Below are 20682 nucleotides of genomic sequence, written 5' to 3' on the forward strand. Positions count from 1 at the left end.
ACTTCCCTGGGCAGTGTGTTCCAGTGCCTCACCATTCTTTCTGAGAATAATTTTTCTCTAATATCCAACCTGAACCTTCTCCTATGCAACTGAAGGCCACTACCTTTCTCCATATCCCTAGTTAACTGGGAGAAGAGGCTGACCCTCGCCTCTCCACAACCTCCATTCAGGGTACTATAGTGACTATTAAAGTTTCCCCTGAGCCTCCTCTTTTCCAGACTGAACAATCCCCATTCCCTCAGCTGCTCCTCGTAAGACTTGTGCTCCAGACCCCTCACCAGCTCCATTGCCCTTCTCTGGACACACCCCAGGGCCTCGATGTCTTTCCTGTAGTAAGGGGTCCAAAACTGAACAGAGCACTTGAGGTGTGACCTCAGCAGAGCAGAGGGATGATCACCTCTTTAGTCCAGCTGACTACACTGTTTCACATACCTCATTCACTCTTTTATAGCAGTCAGCCTAGTTTGCCAGTGCTGTCACTGGAAGAACAGGTAGCAGAACTGGAGCCATTTTGTCACATCCATGGAGAAGAGCTGTTTTAGAGCAATGCATCTACCCAGCACTAGCACTGAGCAAAGGCATTCCCTTTCTCTGTAGACCTTAAAAAGTGGCAGGTCTCAGTGGCCTTGGTGTGTTACTGAGGGCGGTATAAGGAGGTTTTTGGAGAAGGCATGCTGTTAGGAGTTCTCCCTCTCACAGCATGTTAACCACAGGGTCATATCTAAATCTGGATGTGTGCCTCCCAGCAGAGCAGAAAGGAAAAAAACATTGCTACTTTTTTTTTTTTCTTTTTTTTTTCTTTTTTTTAAGATAGAGGAGAATTCAAAGTAAAAAAAAGAAAAAATCAAATAAAATCAATTGCTCTTTTGTTTTTCCTGCAACTTCTGGAAATGCAGAGTTGCTTTCATTAGCATTCTGTGCCACCTGCTTGCTTCTGCTCCTTCCTTGGCAACAGCTTTCCTGCAAAATATTAATATTTCAGAGTTTTGTAAGTTTTGTTCACCAGCTGTAATGGTAAAGTACAGAGCCATCCCCTGCCTCTGCCCCTGAAGTGCTGTGTAACGTTGCCACGCAGTGTTGCACCAATATCACTGACTTCGCCAGCATGGGGATATGATGCCTTCTGTCCCCTAAGACCAGATGCGATGTGGCTCGGAGGCATGATGAGCAAATGTGTATTTATGCATTTAGAGGGCCGTACACAAAAATTGCTAGGGGTGTGATTTATAGTAGAGGCTCATAAATAAGTTGCAAAAATGACTTTTCTTTGTTCTTAAATGCCTTGCCTTGTCTTCTCGCCCATGTGTAGGAACTACAAGCCCTTGTTTAAAAGCTGATGAGAAAAAGCAGCAGTGACAGTGTCCCCCTCACCTCCATTTCTTATTTCCAAACCCTTCCCAGGACTGGCCCAGGGGGAAGGCTGGTGTTTGATTAAACACAGACTGGGCTGAGCAAACAATTCCAGAGCTCTCTTGGACTTTCTCACTTCCAGTCCGTGACCAGCTCAGCTGAATTGATGCAGCCCTCCTGGCTGGACACTCACACCACACTTCTGAAAACACTTCAAGCTGTGTTGGCTATTTAAACTGCTTGGAGTTTCAACCTGCTGACAAAGGAGGAAGACCAAGAGGACCATGACAAGCCTGAAGGTGAGAGACTGTGCGTGCTGGGACTGAGAGGCTGCCTGCCCTTGTCATCCCTTCCCTTGGCACCAAGCCTACCCAACTGATCCCTCCAGAGGGGCTGGTGGAAGTGAGGTGCAGGATAGTGAGCTGTGCAGTTGCAGTCTGGTGATAGGTTTATGGTAACATCCCATTTAGTTGCAATTTGTCTCCCTTTTGTGTTTTAAGGTGTGTTTAAAAGACCTCTCAAGATATAGGATTTTGCCATATTTCATCTAAATGGGCTGTTATCACTTTCTTCTCCTTTGGAAATCATTCTTGATATGGCTAGGCCTGTTCTGGACCTCTGCATTACCTTATTTTTTTTCCCCTTTCCCTCTTGCCCTGCTGCCAGGAGGTGTTTCCCCCTCAGCCTATGAAATCTAGCCACTAACATCTGCCCTGCTGTTGCAACCTTGGTGCAATCTTCTCCAGTGGCCTAGGGAAGCTCCAGCCTTGGTCAATGCCTCAGTGTAAATGGAAAATTCAGTGCCTGTTTCTCCTGACAAGCCATGCCCTCCTCTCCCAGCACAGGGTGAATTGCAATGAAGGCAGGATGTTGTTCTATTGCTCATTTATAGGCCTGCAATCTCAAATTTTGCCAGAACTTTTGTGGCGTAGGGGACCAGCTCATCGTTACAGTGGGTGACATCTCATCCAGGACCACCGTGTTCCTCCCCAGACACAGGGGCTGGCACTGCTAGGAAGCCCATTTATTTTCACCCCACTACTGCCCCTATTTTCATTCATCTTCCTCTAAGTTTGCCTTAAGCGTGCCAGTGTTGGCCCCTCTGAGCTGGGACAAGGCAGTGAGCTGTTGGTGCAGAGATGAATGTTCCTTTCGTGCATCCTGCGGCAGCAGCAGATAGGGAAGTGTATTATGCAGCGTTTGAAGAAGGGCCTTAATTATCTTGCAGCCCATGTGTTCAGACTTCAAATGCATTTTTTTCCCATCCCTGCTGTCTAATCTGGTGAACAAAAGGTTATGGTTTATAGGTCAGAGCGTGACACCCATTGCGAGCTCTCTGCTTTGCATCCCAGTTAGTGCAATCAATGCGCTTTGCTGAATTTTTAATGCTGTGCTGCGCTTTCATCTCTCCTATTTTACTGAAAAGCAACAAAACAAAAACAAGGTGGAATCAGACACACTCCTGCTTACATAAAAATCTATGGGATCACGAACAAAATAATGACAATAATTGAATGCAGAAGAGAAAGCAAAGGACCACAGAGAACTTCTTGTTTCACGGAGAACTCACCTGCCCAATAACTAAAAAAGTCCCTGATCAGCTAGGAGCCATGGAGGAGGAGCAGGGACTGAGTAGCAGGTCACTGCCCTGTGATGTGTCATGGAGAAGGGTTGGTCATGAAGAAGGGTTGGTTGTGGAGAATAAAAAGTGGTCGTGGAGATGAAGGAGAGGTAATGGAGAAGAAGGTTTGGCCGTGGGGAAGAAGGCTTTGCCATGAAGGACAGCTGATCATGTGGAAGAAGGGTTGCAATGCCCCAAAACACCCCATTGCCCCTCTGGCCTGCAGGGGATGAGAACAGCCAGCCTAACAACCGTGGCTGCACTCTGGAGACAACAGAAAAGGAAAGCCATTCATTAGGAGGTTTTCAGCCTTTCTGAGCCAAGCTCAAAGCTGGACCTGAGCAGCTGTTTCCTCTTGCTGCAAAGCATCTGAGCTCCATGACGTTTTAATTATCCATCAGCACTGGTTTACTTAGAAAATAAACTAAAAGGCAAATAAAATCACAAAAGGAAGATAAATAAATAAACAAATTCTCTACTCCCCAGCCAGAATATGAGCATGCAAATAGCAAGCTTTAATTCCCCAGCCATGCATTTACACGTGGGAGCTTGTGCAGGATTTTTTTGGCAAACCACATCGTGTTCTATGCTGACCCCTGAAGGAAAGGCGAGGAGGCAACCCTCCCCAGCGGAATGACAAAAGAAAGTGAGTGAATGAGAAAAGTCGCACCAAACAGCCAGGTAAAACCCGGAGCAATGAAACCACAGGACAATAAATCACCATCAGGACATCGTCTGACTCCCACAGCTGCAGTCCTGCCCGCCAGAGGGAAGTATCTTTTTTTTAGCCCTCAATGCAGTTACCTGAGGATTTATTTTTTTTTCCCCTAGCAGAGAAAAACTGATTTGCCTGAACAATGATGCAGCAGCTTCTCTCTGCATTCGCCAAAAAAAGACTCTCCACCAGCTTTAAGCCTGAGTATTTTGCAGACAGGGGTGATGTTCTGCAAAGCAGTTTCATTAACCCTTCATATGCTGAGCATCCTTACCTGCCCCTTTCTTTCCCTGTTTGAAGAGGCTGGCCTGCCAGCCAGGGCTCCCTCCTGCCTCCATCCTTTGCAGCTGGTGAAGGAGAATGCAGTGGGGAGATGTGGGTTCACTCAGGAACTGCTGCAGTTCCAGCAGGTAGTGCTGCATTTCCTTTCAGAAGGAGGGGAAAAAAGAAAAGAAAGGCAGAAATGCTCCGGCACAATACCTTTGCCAAGGGTGGTTAGGTGACCTGCTGCTTTGCATATCAATGTGCTTCGTGCAGAAGCAGGTGGAGAGCAGAGTGGGTAAGGAGAGATCCATCCTCCCCAGTCCTACAGAAAGCAGGTTCGGGTGAGGCAGGGCTTCTGGCCAGCAAGAATCCCTCTGGGAAGGGACTCTCTTTTTCACAAATGGCTGACAGGCACCTGAGAAAAACTCATGTTTTTTCAGCAAAATCTGAGAATGGGGGGAAGAAATCCAGGCACCGCAGTAACAAACAATCCAGCTCTGCTCAAGGCAACGGCAGCACTGTTCTGTCCAAGTTGGACAGCTGGGCAAGCACCTTGCTCCAACTCGAGCTAAATGCCTTCCTGCCTACCCTAGAAAATGGGGCTGCAGCACGTTTTGTGCCAGGGGAGTGGTTTCCACACTGAAAGTAAAGAATTTTCAAAAGGTCGATGTGAAGCTGGGAGGTCTGAGTGAACAAGCTGCCTCCCAGCAGTATCACGAGCGCCTGAACGGAGAGGGACAGCAGGCAGCATGAATATTTAACTCTGTTGCTGGGCCACGAGGCTGAGCGATTGATCGCAGCCAAAATACCTCTGCATTCATGCGGGGTGCAGTGGGGCTGCTTCGTTCTGTAGGATCAGAGGGGCTGCCTCCCCTGAGGTCCTGCAGCCCTCCACTGTGCCCTCACACAGAACATGTTGGATGGGTCCCTCACCTTACACTGCCCTAGCGCCCTAGATGGTCACCTTAATTCTTGCTTGCTGCCATAGTAGGCAGCTCACACCCCTCTGGGTTACACTCATTTAGGGCAAATCAGTGAGATGCTGAAGTCCCAGCAGAGCCTTATTTCCTTCCTCATCCCAGCTAAGTCCTGACTTTTCTTGTGATGGCCATGGAGACGTGTCATGAGAACCGTGCAACCAAATGACCCCCAGTCTCAATCCCAGGCACAGGATGTCAACAAAATGTACATGCATGTCTAACAGAAGAGCAGGTTCTGATTGTGCTTCTCAGCCCACCACAGGGTTGGCTAGTGAAACTGACTTTGGAGATGGGAAGATGATGCATGGAAGCAAGCAAGCAGGCCGCTTGGGGAAAGTCTCAGTGCATGGAAAGATTGTGGAAAAAAAGCACGGGGAAGGGAGGGGTGAGTTGTCTGGGGAGGTTTCACTTGTGTTTTCAAAACACTGAAGAATTGTGTGATTTACTTTACAGTACATGTCAGGATTTGGAAACGAGCATGCTTCTGAGGACCCACGCTGTCCAGGAGCTCTACCAGAGGGACAGGTACAGAGTTTGAGTTTGTGGAAATGCTTAATTAAAAAGACATGGAGCAGAATGAGTATCTGTTCCCTGGGCTTCCTTCTAAATTAATGCGTTTTCTTTCTCTCTTCCACAATGAAAGTCTTCAGGAGCCTCCCTTATGCAAGATGAGAATAGTGAGATGCTGGCAAAAATCATAATTAAATACTTCCCGTTATGCTTTCTACGTTAAAGTTACTTGTGAGATTCCAAGTTTTGCCTGGGAGCTGCAACTCGCCTGGCTTTCCTCTGCTCAGGAGCAGCTTTTCCAAAAGGATTTGGGAATGGAAGTGGCTTGGGCATGCTGAGTAGGAGGGAACTGATGGGGGCTGAGTCAGAGCAGAAGTCTGAGGCTTGGCCTGGGGACAGTACACACTGCTGTGGATCTCAGCAGGAATGGATTTAATTCAATGGGTTTACTGGCCATTGGCAGGATGGCAGCTGCCCTCCATGAGCTGTTGTAAGTGGGCAGATTTGTGGTTAGAAATAAAAAACTTCAGAATACACTCGATTAAAATGCACCATGTTGGATTGTTTTAATGGATTCACTTTTCATTTGGTGCTATGCACTCAGTCCTTTCTCTCTTTTCTGTGGGTCTCCTAATGGCAGCAGGAATTTCCAGGCTGGCTTTGCTGAAGTACCCCACCAAAGAGCCCTCATCAGTACAGAGCTTGGGCTCAGTATGGAAAGAGTTAATAGAAAATCTGACTGTGAAGTAGATGGAAAATCTTCAGTCCCAAGGGTGGATCCTTTCTCCACTGCAGTATTTGTAAGACCAGCATCTGCAGTCGTGCTGGCTCAGATAAAAATGACAAAGGCTATTGATCCCCCTGCTCCACTGCATACCTTTGCCAACAAGACAGAGTTTGGAGGCTAGGAGATATGTGATGGGAGCTTTTCCTCTTACTGATTCTTCCCTGGCAGCTGATACTGCAGGGTGACCCAGCATGGCAGGGACAGGATTCTCACCGAGAACCTGCAGAAGGGAAGGAAGCAGTGAACAGTGTATGGCTTCCAAAAAAAAAAAAAAGAAAGAAAGAAAAAACAAAAGAAGAGAGACGGAGAGAAACTGTAATTGTAATAATGTACAGTCTGTAAGTGCTGGGAATAACACTCTTTACTGTGGTGCTCTCACTGCATTCTGGTGCTAGCAGCTCCTTATGGCTGTGAGAGCTTCCAGGTGATGCTGCAGAGGAATGGATTTTAGGTTGGGCTGGTACATATTAGGCAACCAGCATCCTGACAGTGGGGATATAGGGCTGCCTGGGCTGTACACAGACTGAACAGGGTTGCGAACGCCTCACATCCTTCACTGGTGGTTCCTCTTTCTCCCTGCTGCAGAACAACCCACAGGTCTGCCCCTACGGCCTCTACGCGGAGCAGCTCTCGGGCTCAGCCTTCACCTGTCCCCGGGCCACCAACAGGAGGAGGTATGATGGTGGCACGTGTGGGGACATATCAGGACACACGCAGGTGCCCTTGGATGTCCTGGGACATAGGGGCAGGACACTGACATCAGCCCTGGATTGAGAAACCTTTGCTTTGGACAAACCAAGTGTCAGACTCAGGTGTTTTTGAGGGTCTTCTGAGATGTCCATTCCTGGGCTGCCATTGCCCTCTATCAGAAGAGCTTGCCCTGCTCCAGTGGTGTAGGATGACATGGTGACCCCACCACTTTGCTGAACCTCCAAGGATGGTGGCATAAAATGTTCAGCATCCAACTGGGCAGTGGAATCACACTAGGTAGGGGGCTGGCAGCTCTCACAGTGATCAGGAAGAGACCTCAAATAATATTCTGACAGTGATGGAGGCATGGGGGACTTTCTGTGGTGCTAGGAGACCTCATCTCCCATAAAACTTTGACCCTATGGGTGTATGCAGCCATACGGGATGCTACTTTCAGCAATCCACCCAAATTCAGGTGTTGGCTGTGATCTTTTAGCTCCTGAAGCTCCTCTGGTCTTTTAGTTACGTACTATGCTCATCCTTGTGCTGCCTGAACTTCAGTCTTTATGTAGCCTTTGTTCCCACCTGAGAAGTAGCTGTATTTCAGCCACAGATACAATAAAATCCCTCTAGACTCCCCCTACCTCTCTGGAAGTCTCTGACTGTGAGACAACATTCAATATTTAATGTACCACTTGCTCCAGTGGCCACAAATATTCCTCCTGCCCACTGGGGTTCATTTGTGCAGAGTACCTCACCACTTCCCCAGCCTCATCCCATCCATGTCCCTGTCCACAGCTGGCTCTATCGGATCCTGCCCTCTGTCTGCCACAAGCCCTTCCAGCCTCTGCACGAGGGCCATCTGACACACAACTGGGATGAGACAGAGCCTGACCCCAACCAGGTAACCTTGTACTCCAGCCAGGGAGGGGGACAGCCTTTGGTATGATGTGGGATTGGAGGATGCAGGCTGCTCCTTCATCCTCCCGCATCAGAGGCTCAAGCTGAGGCCTACACCTCCCGTCAGGAGGCTGCTGGATGCCAGCCTGCTCCTCTGCAGCTCTCTTGGGAAATCAAACTCCATTCTGGAGAGGCACAGCATTTGTTTCCCTCTGTTACGGCCTTGCTATCATCTTTAATCATTATTTCTTTCCTGCCAGCCCCAGGACATTTAGTTCTGCTAATCTGCCTCTCTCCTCCTGCTGTGCTCCTCTTGACATAACCTCGTGCTCATTGATTTCTACTCCTCTCTCTTCTGATGCATCATCGTTAGCCATCCTGCAGCCTCCCGGTTGCCTCCTCATTTGTCTAAATACTTCTCTGGTTCTGTGGGAACGTGTTTTCCAGCCACTGACCAAGCAGAGGTAAAAGGCTGCTGTATAGGTTCCTGTAGTTTTCCTTCCCAAACACAGCTCAACTGCAGCCATGCAGGCTCCCAGCCCATCCCCAGCTCCCCATGGCATTCTGCACTTCACCTAGTTCACAACACAGCTTTCCCCACTGCCATCCATCTGAAGGGATTACCATGTGAAGCCATCTCATGCACAGCTCATTGAAGTCAATGGGAAGAAAAAAGAAAGTCCTTTGCCTTGAATGCTGCCCAAAGACAATGGCAGAGTTATAAAAAGCACACTGTACACAAAACATAGACGGGGACAGAGAGGGTGAAAAAATAAGGCATGGCATCCATTGCAAGGAATGCTGATGCAGAAGAAAGCTCTCCAGTGTCAAAAGGAGGTGCCAAAGAAAGCCACGATTTCTGGGCAGGGAGAAAATGAAACACCAGTGGTAGCTTCCCTGTTTTAAGCACCCATGTGGATGTCTGACTCGGCACCCCAGTTCTGCTGTACTTACAGTGGTAAAGTGCAAACTCAACAAGGGCCCTCTGGGTAGACAGCACATGGAACCAGTCAGTGGCCTAGCAGCTTGCAAAAATTTGGGAGGAGAAGCACCATCCTCAATGATGATCTGTGGGCTGGATTGCAAGCTGATCTCTGCTCTCCTTCTCCCACTGTTTACTTCCTTTTAGACCACTTTCGTAACCTGAATTTTTTCTCTTCTTTTCCCCACTCTATCCCTGATGCCTTCTGTGTCTCCTCTTGCTGTCTGTCTATCCATGTGTCCGTGCTATCAGTGGCTGCCCAATCCTACCATGCTCCCGGATCACAGAATCACAGAATGGCCAGGGTTGGAAGGGACCTCAAGGATCACAAATCTCCAACCCCTCTGCCACAGGCAGGGCCACCAACCTCCCCATTTAATACCAGACCAGGCTGCCCAGGGCCCCATCCAACCTGGCCTTGAACACCTCCAGGGATGGGGCATCCACAACCTCTCTGGGCAGCCTGTTCCAGCACCTCACCACTCTCATAGTAAAGAAATGCTCACCTCTGGATGCCCAGAGCTACTAGCATTTCATCTGAGGTACAGCATATCTGTGCAGGAGACATGGCCATCAGCCATTTCTATCCTGCAGATTTCAGGTGCTTGGGTGAATTTGTACCAAAATTCCTCCTGCAATGGGCTCATAGCTGTGGCACCTGATTCTGAAGAGATACAGTGAGACCCTAATGATGCTCTTCAGTAGTAACAAGCACACAGGGAACTCCTCTGGCACCTTCTGCCTAGGGGTCCGGCTAGGCCTTGGGAGGAAATTCCCTGCTCTCAGCACTATTGTTAGTAATAGGGGAACGGACAGCTTTTAAATAGGATTTAAAAAAAACAAAAAACAAAAAACAAAAAACACCAACCTTGGCTCTCAGACAGGCCAGCCAATTACTTTACAAAATTATGACTCAAAGGGAAAGAGCTCCATAAATCAAAAGAAACCTGCAGACCAAATTAAGCAAGGCAAAGAGGAAACAGAAGCTATCTCAGCAAGTACAGGGCAATAGGGAGGGGGAGCGGGCTGCTTCCTTTTGAATTGCCATTATTTACTTTATAACCACCTTGTTCCCTTTTTGCTTTCTGTTTGCTGCAACTTAGATGAGATGGAAGCCCTTTGAAATACCGAAAGCCTCCCAGAACAAGCTGGACTTCGTGAGCGTAAGTTGGGGTGCCAGGGCTTAGGATTTCAAAGAAAAGCCAACTGCATAATTGGCTAAAGCAAAAAGTGGCAAGGCAGTTGGCTGATACACAGCCAAGGGATGGGATGAAGCAGGATGGGGCTGCATATCCTGACTGCCTGACACTCACTCCCAAGGCCTGGGGTCTGCCTGCAGGGTCTGCACACTCTGTGTGGCGCTGGAGAGCCACGAGGACGCAACGGCATCGCCATCCACATCTTCGTCTGCAACACCTCCATGCTTGACAGGTCAGGGACTGGTTGTCGGAGGCTGGGCTGAATGAGGGAGATGTATGCGGGGATGCAGGCAAAGGAGATGTGATGGGCCCAGAGGCTCTTGTACCAGGGACCAAAGCTCCTCGGAGGTGAATACAGCCTCTGGAGGGCATCGCTACCCATTGCCAAAGGCTGATTCATCCGAGGCCACAGAGACAGCACGAAGTGGGAAAAGAACCTGCTAGCAGGCTGTACACATCAAACCTGCACCTGCCCGTGTGTCACCTTCCCCGACCCATTTGCTGCATTTCTGTTGGTCTCCCAACTCAAAACTCTGCTGCTACGGTCATGGTCTGGTCCTGGTCCTGGGCACTCTGCTCTGGGTGACCCTGCTTGAGCAGAGCTTGGGCCAGGTAACCTCCAGAGGTCCAGCTCCAGCTGTGCTGTGATTCCGTAGGAGCATATGTACAAGTGAAGCCTTGACCTTCCTGTTCTCCTTTTCCTTTAGATGCCTTTATAATTCAGATGGTGACTTCCTGATTGGTGAGTTGATGCATTGGCTTCTCCTTTCTCCTGCAGGACATATCTAGGTTGCCACCTGCTTGTTTATTTCCTCCTTCAGAGCCAGAGCCTGGCAGCCATCTGCAAAGACTTGAGGAGGGATGATTTCACTCACATGCCATCCAGATGTGGTGGTTTGGCAAAGGCTGGGCTGTCAGGCTTGTCCCATCACTACCCAGCAGCACAGAGGGAGCACACTCATGCCAAAACTCATTGTTGCTTTTGAGCAGCGACCCAGCTTCCCCAGCCTGGCTCTCAGAGATCCTTTCCCAGATCCCTAGCAGGCACACTGGAGGTTTTCTGGAAAACATAAGCTCTAGAATTTCTGAACAGCTTATAGTGAATTGCCTTCACTGCTTTAGTCCAAGATGATTTGGCATAGTAGCTTAGCTCCCACACTCTGCCAGCCTCAGGAAAGCAGACTGCCATGATGAGAGCTGACTTGGCAACATGAAGAATGTGCGTGCAGAAAAATACTCTGTACAGCATCGTAAGACCAAGAGCCTGATATTTACCTGCATCTTTTTCAGCCATGGGACAGAAATGCTTCACCAGTGGGAACACATCTCTCATAAAATAGTATTCACATCCACCTCCTTTAGTAATTGAGGTAAAAGGGCAGGCTTTGTAAATCTGTCAGATTTCCATGTCAAAATGTGAGCAATTTGGTGCCAAAAAGACAAAGAAAGTACTGCAGACATTAGTGAAGCACTTACACTCTCAGAAAGCAGGAAGAATAAGTTACTACCTAGCTAATGTAATTGTCCCCTTCTAAGGGGACTGAGAGGAAGACATCACACATAGTGACTGACAGCTTGCTCCTTCATCTCTTCTACCTCCATTTTATTTCCACAGTGCCCCAGCAAGGAAAACTGCTCATCACAACTGAGTTTGGGAAGATGCTAGTGGAGCCCAATGAAATCTGTGTTATCCAGGTAAGAGCTGTGGTTAGCTGGAGGGCCTGTTGTTGGAGCAAACAGCAAAAACCTGAGCTCTGTGTGGTTTATGCTGAGCTCTGTGGTGCTAGATGGACCATGGGAACCCAGCAGAAGCCAATTCCATCATGGAGCAGAGCCCCAGATGGCACCCATTGCAGATGGAGAATGCAGTAGCACCCAATTCAAAGAGCAGCACCTCACATATTGGGATGCGTGGCCACAGAAGGTCACACAGCCATGTGTAGGCCTGGGGCAATCTGAGGGCCTGCTAGAGGCAGCCAAAGCCACAGCGTGTCTGGCATGTCCTGCATTAAGTTGCTTTTGGTTTGTTAGCCAAGTACAGGGATGATCCTGATTTCTTCCTTTATTTTCCAGCAAGGAATGCGTTTTAGTGTGGAGGTGTTTGGAGAGACCAGAGGCTACGTCCTGGAGGTGTATGGGGCACACTTTGAGCTACCTGACCTGGGACCCATTGGTAACCATCTCCTATCAGACCTACACTGCATTCCAAAGGGAAAGAGTTAGGAACTGCTAAACTATCTCTTATCTCCTATGTAATCCATCCTCCCATGCACACATTCCTCCCTAAAGGCAGATTCCATCCTGGCACTGTTATTCCCCAGCAGAGCACTGGGGAGCAGAGACAGTTCAGCCATCATGACTTTCCCCTGGGGCTGGAGGGACTGTTTCTTTCCCACTCATTTTTCCATCTTCCTTTTCCTCCTCTGGTCTGCAAGTCTGAGGCTGCTGTCTCTTTGATGGCTCCTTCTTACAGATATGGAGTAGCTGGAGAGAGTTTAGCTGGTAAAAGGAAAAGTGAATTTCAGAGGCAACTTGAAACTTGAAGCATCATTTTAGAGTCAATAACCCTAACACTAACCCTAAACCTAATCCTAACCCTAACCTTCCTGCCTATGTTAACACTTTCATCTCTATAGCCAGACTCAGTTTTCTAATGCACAGCCAGAGACTCACCACAATGGCAATGCCAGATGAAAAGCAGAGAAAACAAGATGTCTCTGTGTGTGTACAAGCCAGTGTTTTGACTGTGCAAGCTGAGCACATTGCTGCTGTCCACACAGGCACCGTGCCTCATTAAAGCTCATTAACGTTTGGTCACGAACCACAAATTGGGTGAAACTTTCCTTTCTGGTTAAGAATCTTTGAGGATTTGCTGAATTGCCTGTAGTTTGAAAAATAATGCTCTGTGTTTATTTTCCATGCCATAAGTGTATAAGGGAAGGAGGGAGGAAATGTCAGAAGGTTTTCCCTTGGAGAAGCAGGGATCAGCAACACGAGCAGCACAAGGCTCAGATCAGCCACACAGCCTTGCCTCCGCACTGGGCTGCTGGAGCAGAGCTGCTTTCAGGCAGCACAGACCTCATCTTTCACATATCACAGACCTCATCTGCCTCCTTTTTCCCCTTGGCTGAGCTTGTTTTATGGCTCCCAGTGAGATCTAAAATACTGCTTGTGCTTGAAGTAAGCCGAATAGGTAAACTGGTAACAAGCCTGGCACAGCGTGTAAGCACTGAAGGCCTACAAAAGCACCTCACAGCCGTAGTGAAGCTGGAGCTGTGGAGCCCACAGGTGGGAGCTTACCCAGCCTGCAGCCCCTGGCTGGGCCCCACTGCAGCATGTGTCCCATGCGACATGCTCTGCGCAGCTTTTCCCACACTGAATCTATACTGGTTTTTCATCAGCTTTCCTTTTAGCAAGCTGGGATTGCCTGCCTTCACCTTGTTTCTTGTGCTATGTGCTGCTCCACTTGATTATTGCTATTGTTACACCTGCCTGCTCGTGGGAAGTTTTCCCATTAGCTAGTTTTTCAGACACTGTTGGAGAGGAGGGGTTTTTGGTCTCCAGAAGGCAGGAATCTATTATAACATTTACTTCCAGCAGAAAAGAAAACGAGTGCCCTTGCCTGTAGACCTTTTCAGGAGATGGTAATTATGAGAGCTCTCTTCTTACCACCTACCTGCCTTCCCCTCAGAGACCAAATTCTTTGTATTTCATTCTTATTTTATTCTAACTTCACTTTTCACTTGAAAAATGGCAGCTGGAGAAAAGCACTGTGTTAAACCTTAGCAGCAGGTAGTAATGTCTTGCATTTTTATCCAAGAAATTCAGAACACTTTGCAACAATAATGCTAATGAGAAGAAAAATATTGCAGCACCCATATGGTGCTCTGCATTGTGAAAATGCGCTCCTCACACTAACCACCCCTCAGTATGCTCAATGTCTACAAGTATCACTGGCCCTCATTTTATTACTTTTTTGTTCAGAAAAGCATTATGCTCCCTCATGACATGCTTCTGCATTCCTAAGTGTCCAAGCAGCAGGATGCCCAGGAACAGAGAGCAATTCACCCTCCATTTTTTTTTGCTTAATTTCCAATACCTACACACCTTTAATGGAGGTTGAATGCTGTTTAGGAAAGAAGGGAGGGAGACTTGTCTCAGTCACATAAGGGAGCATGGACCTAAATGCTAGGATATATTAAAATTATCTACTTATAGGAGCCAACGAGGAACACGAATATTGGAGATTTCATGATGGACTCAGAAGAAGTGTGGTCAGTCCAAGTGCAGAAGGGCACCCACAGAGCTCTGATAGCAGGTTGCCCAGCATGCTTTGACATTTCTTTCTTTTGCAGGAGCCAATGGCCTGGCGAACCCACGTGACTTCTTGGTGCCAGTAGCATGGTATGAGGACCGGAAAATTCCAGGGGGCTACACAGTTATCAGCAAGTACCAGGGGAAGCTGTTTGCAGCCCAGCAGGTAAGGAGGGCACAGGAAAACAACTAGAGCACCCACCAGTGCATAATGTGGTCTCTACAGCTTGTTAGCATGCATGTTGTCTCAGGACATTGAGCTGGTGAAATGGAATAGGACTGAACTGTCACCTTGGCTCCTTTATCTCCCAGCTGAGTCTCCTCAATTTGCAAAAACAGTCCATGGAAACTTGCTTAACCCAAAGACTCAATGGTGGTCTTGGCCTCCTTATTTCTACATACTCATGTTTCTAACAGATAGGGAAACCCAATGCAAATTTATAATGCTGGAGAGCCAGTGCTGGAGTCCACCTTGTTCAAGCACTGCTTTGGCACTCGAACTTCTTCAGAGATGGAGCTCTGAAGGGAGGGCTACAGCTCTCCAGGTGGGAACGCTGAGGAAAACCACGTCCTTGCAGCATCAGGCTGTGCCTGAAGGGCCTTGTGCTCTAGGCTGTCAGTACATTTATCACCAGCACTAAAACCATTTTAACTTGAGAAGGGGCAGCACCCTGTGTGTATGCCGAAAGGTGGAGAGTTGTGTGTGGTAACGTTCTCTCTGTCCCTATTGCTTTGATAGGATTTCTCCCCCTTCAACGTTGTTGCCTGGCATGGGAACTACACACCATTCAAATACCATCTGGAAAACTTTATGGTCATTAATTCTGTCGCTTTTGACCATGCGGTAAGTTCTGGAGCCAAGCAAGGCAGAGCAAAGCTTTGTGGATGCTGTACCATCAGAATTCACCCAAGAGCTCCAAGGTCCCAGTGACTGTTAAAAAATACATTATGCTATAAGAAACAGTCTGCCACTTTTGTTTTCCTTGGCCTCAAACAAACCCTTGCAAAAAAAAAAAAAATAAAGCCTCCATGGTGGTGCAATGACAGAACTGGAGGTTGATCAGCTTCCTAAACAACTTAGCATAGAAAGCCTGTGCTCTGGAAGAGGGCTGAATACTGAAGCAAGTATTGCACCATGCAACTCAGAGAAAAGACGTGTGCTTAAAATTCTTGTTTTGATTTTATTGCAATTGTACAGGCTCCTTCCCATGGCTCATCTGAGCCCCTGAAACACATTCCAAGAGCTGGCAGCTCTCATTGCAGTAATTTCTAGATCTTATGGAAAATAACTAAAGCCAAAATCAATGTGAGCAGCTCTTCTAAAAAAGGAAACCAGCCCAGTGGGAGAGGTGCCCACAGCCATACCATCTCCTGGCTGCTTCTGCAAGTGGGTGCGCAAGGAGACGGAAGCACCGCTAGTGAGACAACCAGCAGAAAGCATTGTTTAATTTCTGGAAAAACCTGCCAGGAGAAAGATAGGTTTGGGATCAAAGCCCAGAAAATCGCTCTACTGGAGTGGAAACTTCAAAAATCCTTGAAGCAAGTGACAATTTATCTGCACTCTGTTCTCCCTGTTAGTCAGCCACTGGTGCTATGAGGTGAATACCCCTGGTAGGATGTTGTGCTCAAAAACTGCCAAGAAAGAGGTGGTAGGAGCTCCTGGAGTCACAGTGCTGCATCCCAAATCCTAAGGATACCATGCTTGCACACACTCAGCTTTCTCCTCTACACAAAGAGGAATTGTGACCAATTAGGGTGAAAAGGGAAGGAAAGCAAATTATTTTGAGATCCTCAAATTGAAGAAATTAGGGAAAGGCCAAGGTCTGTTATGCATATTCATATCCAGATTTATCGATGGGGTGACCTGAGTCATGCTCTGTTTGATGCTTTTTGCTTTGTCGTTTTTTTTTTTCAGGATCCATCTATCTTCACTGTCTTGACAGCCAAGTCGACCCGTCCTGGAGTGGCAATTGCTGACTTTGTCATATTCCCCCCACGATGGGGGGTTGCCAACAACACCTTCCGGCCGCCTTACTACCACAGTATGTCTGGTTTTTGTGGGTTTTGTTTGAGTGCAGAGGCACAGAAAAAACAAGCCTCCATTTATCTGAAAGCACACACAGTGAAAAAGTCTCATTTGTTGCCCTTGGCACAGTTACACACAGCTTCTTGAAGTCAGTGAGTTCTCCTTGAAAAATGAACAAAACCAGAGATGTTATTATTTGCAGAATCTCGGGAAAACTCAGAGGTGAGGGCTGGTTGTGCTGGCATAGGTGGTTGTGCCTGTACCCAAGGGACTCCCGCTGAGATGGGGTGCACACAAATTGCACTGCATGAACAGGTCAGATACTATCCTGCCATCCAACCATGAATTACAGAACAACTCAGTAGGGTACGAAAGAATGGGAGAATGGAAAATATGACAACACACATGGAGTAAAGCACTGTGAGAGCTCCCATGAACTAGCAGGGTGAGCTCAGAGTTGCAGTGAAGGGTTGGGGTGGCTCTCCTGAGCCCCTCTTCACTCCTGGACAGTGGTGGAGGTACCACTGGCATTTACAAAAGCCAGAGGGAGGAACTGGGCTCCTTCTCAGACTGAGAACTGGCTGTATTTGGGGGATTTTGTCACCACCCCTAGGGGTAGTTTCTTTCTGGTAGTCCCTGCCACATGTTGCATTGAATGGATGCTAGAAACCTGGCTCCCCACACTGAGTTACCCTATCGGACTCCACTCAGACAGCTACCACAGGTATTTGTTTGACAACAATGCCTTGGCCATAGGTTTAGCACTGAATCCATGGTGACCACGATGCATCTACTCTAGCCCAGACATAGAGGACTAAAGCTTGAATGGGAACAGTTGGAATCACAACAGCTAGCTCTCAGGATGCTGTGCTTACTTTCTAGTCAGAAATTTGTGCTGTGATGAGAACTTTACGTCACTGCAGAGGCATAGCAGGACAAGAAACTGGGGGGTAAGAGAAACACTAATTCAGTAAATGTTCTCTTCCAAACATTTTTCAAGAGATCTTGTAGAGAGTTCAAGAGTTCTTTCCCCAGAAATGCCTTTTGGCCTCTTCTTCTCATGTGCATTAAAAAGTCTGTTCAAAGAAGCGTTCAGAGAATTTTGGTGCACTCAGAGTTACGGTTTTCTTGGTGCCTTAACTTTGCCCCAAGCAGGAATATAGCCATGGTATTCCAAAAATTTCCCACCTTAGCAGACATCCCTAGACACCACAACTATTTCAATACAAAGATGGCTCGTAAGAAAAATTTCTCTCCATCACTTTCTACATGCCTGGAGGTTGTGAATTACTCCTACAGTCTTTGGGCCAGAAGCAGAAATATATCTGATACCTCTTTTATACCAGGTGTATATATTGCATCCGTGTCTGAGAGAGTGTTTGTATGATTCTTATCTTGGTAGGACAGAATATCTAATAGCCACTGAGGTTTTTTGACTTCGCAACACTGTCTTTGGAGAGGATAGTGCTATTTTACAGACAGGGAGCAGAAGCACACCAAAGTTGTTGGAAGTGACATAGGAAACCTGCAATTGAACAAGAAATTGCTCAACACATAAGTCCCTGCCTGGCTTCCTACTCACCAGCCCATTCTCCCCAAGTGATATGACGAGTTATGTAGAGGGCACATTGGTAATGAAGCTCTCACAGCCTGTACTGCTCCCTGATTGCTCCAAGCACAGCACTTAAGTGAGTTCAATGAAAAGCCTGTACAATCGATTCTTACAGGAGATGCTGGCAACATGGGATGAAAATAAATGATTGTTTGCATACATTTTTAGGCCAACTGTGCTCTGAGCTAAATTAGTTTTGTTGTTAAATACTTCAGGCCTCAGGTTGTACTTAACAAAGACAGAACAAGTGGTTAAAAAAGGCTATATATAGCAGAGCTGCAGAAGCATGTCCTGGTTTTGCAGCAAACTGACCACTCAGCAGAAAGCTGCCATATTGCTTAGTCACATCAGATCTACTAAAGCTGGAAGACTGCAATGGCAGTTGTTAACATACTTTCTTCAGAGGGAGTATAACTAATAAGTACTGCATTATTGGATCTGGCCATCTGTTGCTAAGTTAAGGTACATCACTCCATTAGTTTCAGAGGGTCTGCCTAAGGTATTCTTCCTTAGGGAAGGACAGAATTTGTCTCCTTGTCTTTGTGCACACAGTGGCTCTTGAGAACTAAGTAGATCCTGTGTGCATCAAAAGCATAAGGTACTGAAGTCCCTGGCTGGACTAGAGTGGCAGAAGGACACAGAACACAATAATTTTGTGCTTCCAGCCTAGGCTGTCTCACCAGGTGGTTGTGCCTCAGAAACACAAGGATGATTACACTGAACTACCTTTCCAGTGCTTTCAGATCTCTAATATCTAATATCTCCAATATTGGTCTGTAGATACCAAGTTACCCAGATACAGTCTGTGTGCAGCTTCAGTGCTTATGCAGCTCAGTGTAGCAGGAAAAACACAGATCTACCCACATCAATGCACCTTCATATTAGGGAGTTTTCTGACTCCAGATAACTGAAAGTGTGATAGAACCTTTACCACTTTGCAAGCACTGCCTGTAGGATCCCTGATGTCTTCTCCTGTGCAGCCATGTTTATTAACCTCCACTCCCCATACTGACTGCTCTGTTGGTTTCAAGCTCTTGGCTGCTTTTGTGTTACAAACTCTTCTCTATGCTGTCCTTAGGGAATTGCATGAGTGAGTTCATGGGGCTCATCAAAGGCCATTATGAAGCAAAGGAGGAGGGCTTCCAGCCTGGAGGGGCCAGCTTGCACAGCATGATGACTCCACACGGGCCAGACGCTGACTGTTTTGAGAAGGCGAGCAAAGCCAAGTTGGAGCCTGAGAGAGTAGCAGAAGGGACTATGGTAAGGAGCCTGTAAGGTTTTGTATGCAGCACAACATATTGCTGCTGAGACACTCACAAAGCCTAGCTTCCTACAAGCAAGGTGGAAAAGTTCTTGGACCAAATTAGCATTCACACTTCTGGCTGATTGGATATGAGATGTGGCAGCTTTGATCTTCTGACCACATAAGTTGTTACCTGAGCTGGAAGCTGGGAATTTTCATGCTGATTAACTTAATTTTTGTCTTAGGCTATGGACAAAGAAGTCAAACCCGTAACTGTCTTCCTTTCTTACTCCCTAAAATAAAATTAAATCATCGCCAATAGGCTCAGAGCTAGAGCTTATTGAGCAACCTGGCTTTCAGGATATGCAGAGTCCAAAGTCACTGCTGGGACCTGGCTAACACCAGCACTGTAGCACCAGCTCTGAAGAGATGTGCCTATCTCTGCTGGGAGTTGTTTTCTCCCCCTGGGCTGATCAGGTCAGATGAAGAATTTGGCAGAGCTGGACGCGTGTACAGTTCCTGTTTGTGCTAGAATCGAGTCCCCTTGCCTGGATTCAGACTCTCCCTTCTCCTAACCTAACCTTTCCTATTCCCACCAGGCCTTCATGTTTGAATCTTCCCTCAGTATGGCTGTTACTGAGTGGGGCCTCAAGACCTCCAACCGCCTAGATAAAAACTACTACAAGTGCTGGGAACCTCTGAAAAGCCACTTCAACCCTAACTGCAAGTAAAGAGATGGATTTGTCTCTTGCAGTGTGTGAACAAAAACAGGGGAACCCAGCAGACCTATACGTGGCAGCACAGCCAGCTCAGACAACAAGAGTGCAGAATGGCACTTCCAGCAGCCACCAAGTTAATAAAATGACCATGCCTATATAATTTGGGAAATGAAATGAAAACCACTATTTTTAGCCTTCAAGTACCCAATTAAAGCTATCCTGGTGCCACTCTGGAGCTGAAATACTTGAGTGCCTCTCATCATATGCAGTTGGTATGAATGCTGTACTTGCTGTAAATGCAAGGTGACAGCCACCATTCCAAGGGCTCTTGACTATATGGTTTGATGTGCCTTTCACAGGGAAAAGCTGAAGATCAGTGAAGCATTTCATGCCACCTGCAAGGGAAGACTTTTCCAAACAGAGCTGAAAACTCTATCAGATGTAAGCCTCCTACCAGAACAGGGCATTTCAGCCTGCTGGGCTGTGGATGGTTGCCAAGAAGAGCCCTTATGGTCAGAAAAGCATTCTGCAGATTAGAAAAGGTCAGAGAATCCAAAGCGCCTCACTGTTAATTAAGGGAAAGCTTCCTTTTCAATCTTATTTTAGTTGTCCATCAACATTGACTTCTTTGCCAACAATTGATGATGTCTCTTTTACGAAGAACCTCAAAAAGCACAGGAATACTCAAGCCTCACCCCTTGGTGGTAACTTTGAGCCACTCTCCTGTTCCACAGGGTGCGGGCAGAAAAGGAAACCCCAAATATTCTGGG

At 47.3% G+C, this 20682-nt stretch overlaps 1 protein-coding gene across 1 annotated transcript; it reads left to right on the forward strand.

The window, feature by feature from the left end:
* The first annotated feature begins 1465 nt into the window (after positions 1-1465).
* On the forward strand, positions 1466-20140 carry HGD (homogentisate 1,2-dioxygenase). Its single transcript, XM_052666185.1, has 14 exons — positions 1466-1649; positions 5384-5455; positions 6813-6901; positions 7716-7821; positions 9903-9962; positions 10139-10230; positions 10706-10740; positions 11614-11693; positions 12072-12171; positions 14354-14478; positions 15052-15156; positions 16228-16354; positions 19029-19210; positions 19793-20140. The coding sequence occupies exons 1-14, from the start codon at positions 1635-1637 to the stop codon at positions 19922-19924; spliced, it is 1320 nt and encodes a 439-aa protein (XP_052522145.1). The 5' UTR covers positions 1466-1634; the 3' UTR covers positions 19925-20140.
* Positions 20141-20682: the final 542 nt, after the last annotated feature.

The sequence above is a fragment of the Tympanuchus pallidicinctus genome, unplaced genomic scaffold (assembly GCF_026119805.1).
Source record: "Tympanuchus pallidicinctus isolate F22 unplaced genomic scaffold, pur_lepc_1.0 scaffold10, whole genome shotgun sequence".
In the NCBI taxonomy this organism is placed as follows: Eukaryota; Metazoa; Chordata; class Aves; order Galliformes; family Phasianidae; genus Tympanuchus; species Tympanuchus pallidicinctus.

Coding starts and splice junctions, on each gene's coding strand:
- HGD (XM_052666185.1), top strand. Junction 9,963..10,138: donor ACAAGCTGGACTTCGTGAGC/GTAAGTTGGGGT, acceptor GTCTGCCTGCAG/GGTCTGCACACTCTGTGTGG. Junction 16,355..19,028: donor CCGGCCGCCTTACTACCACA/GTATGTCTGGTT, acceptor TGCTGTCCTTAG/GGAATTGCATGAGTGAGTTC.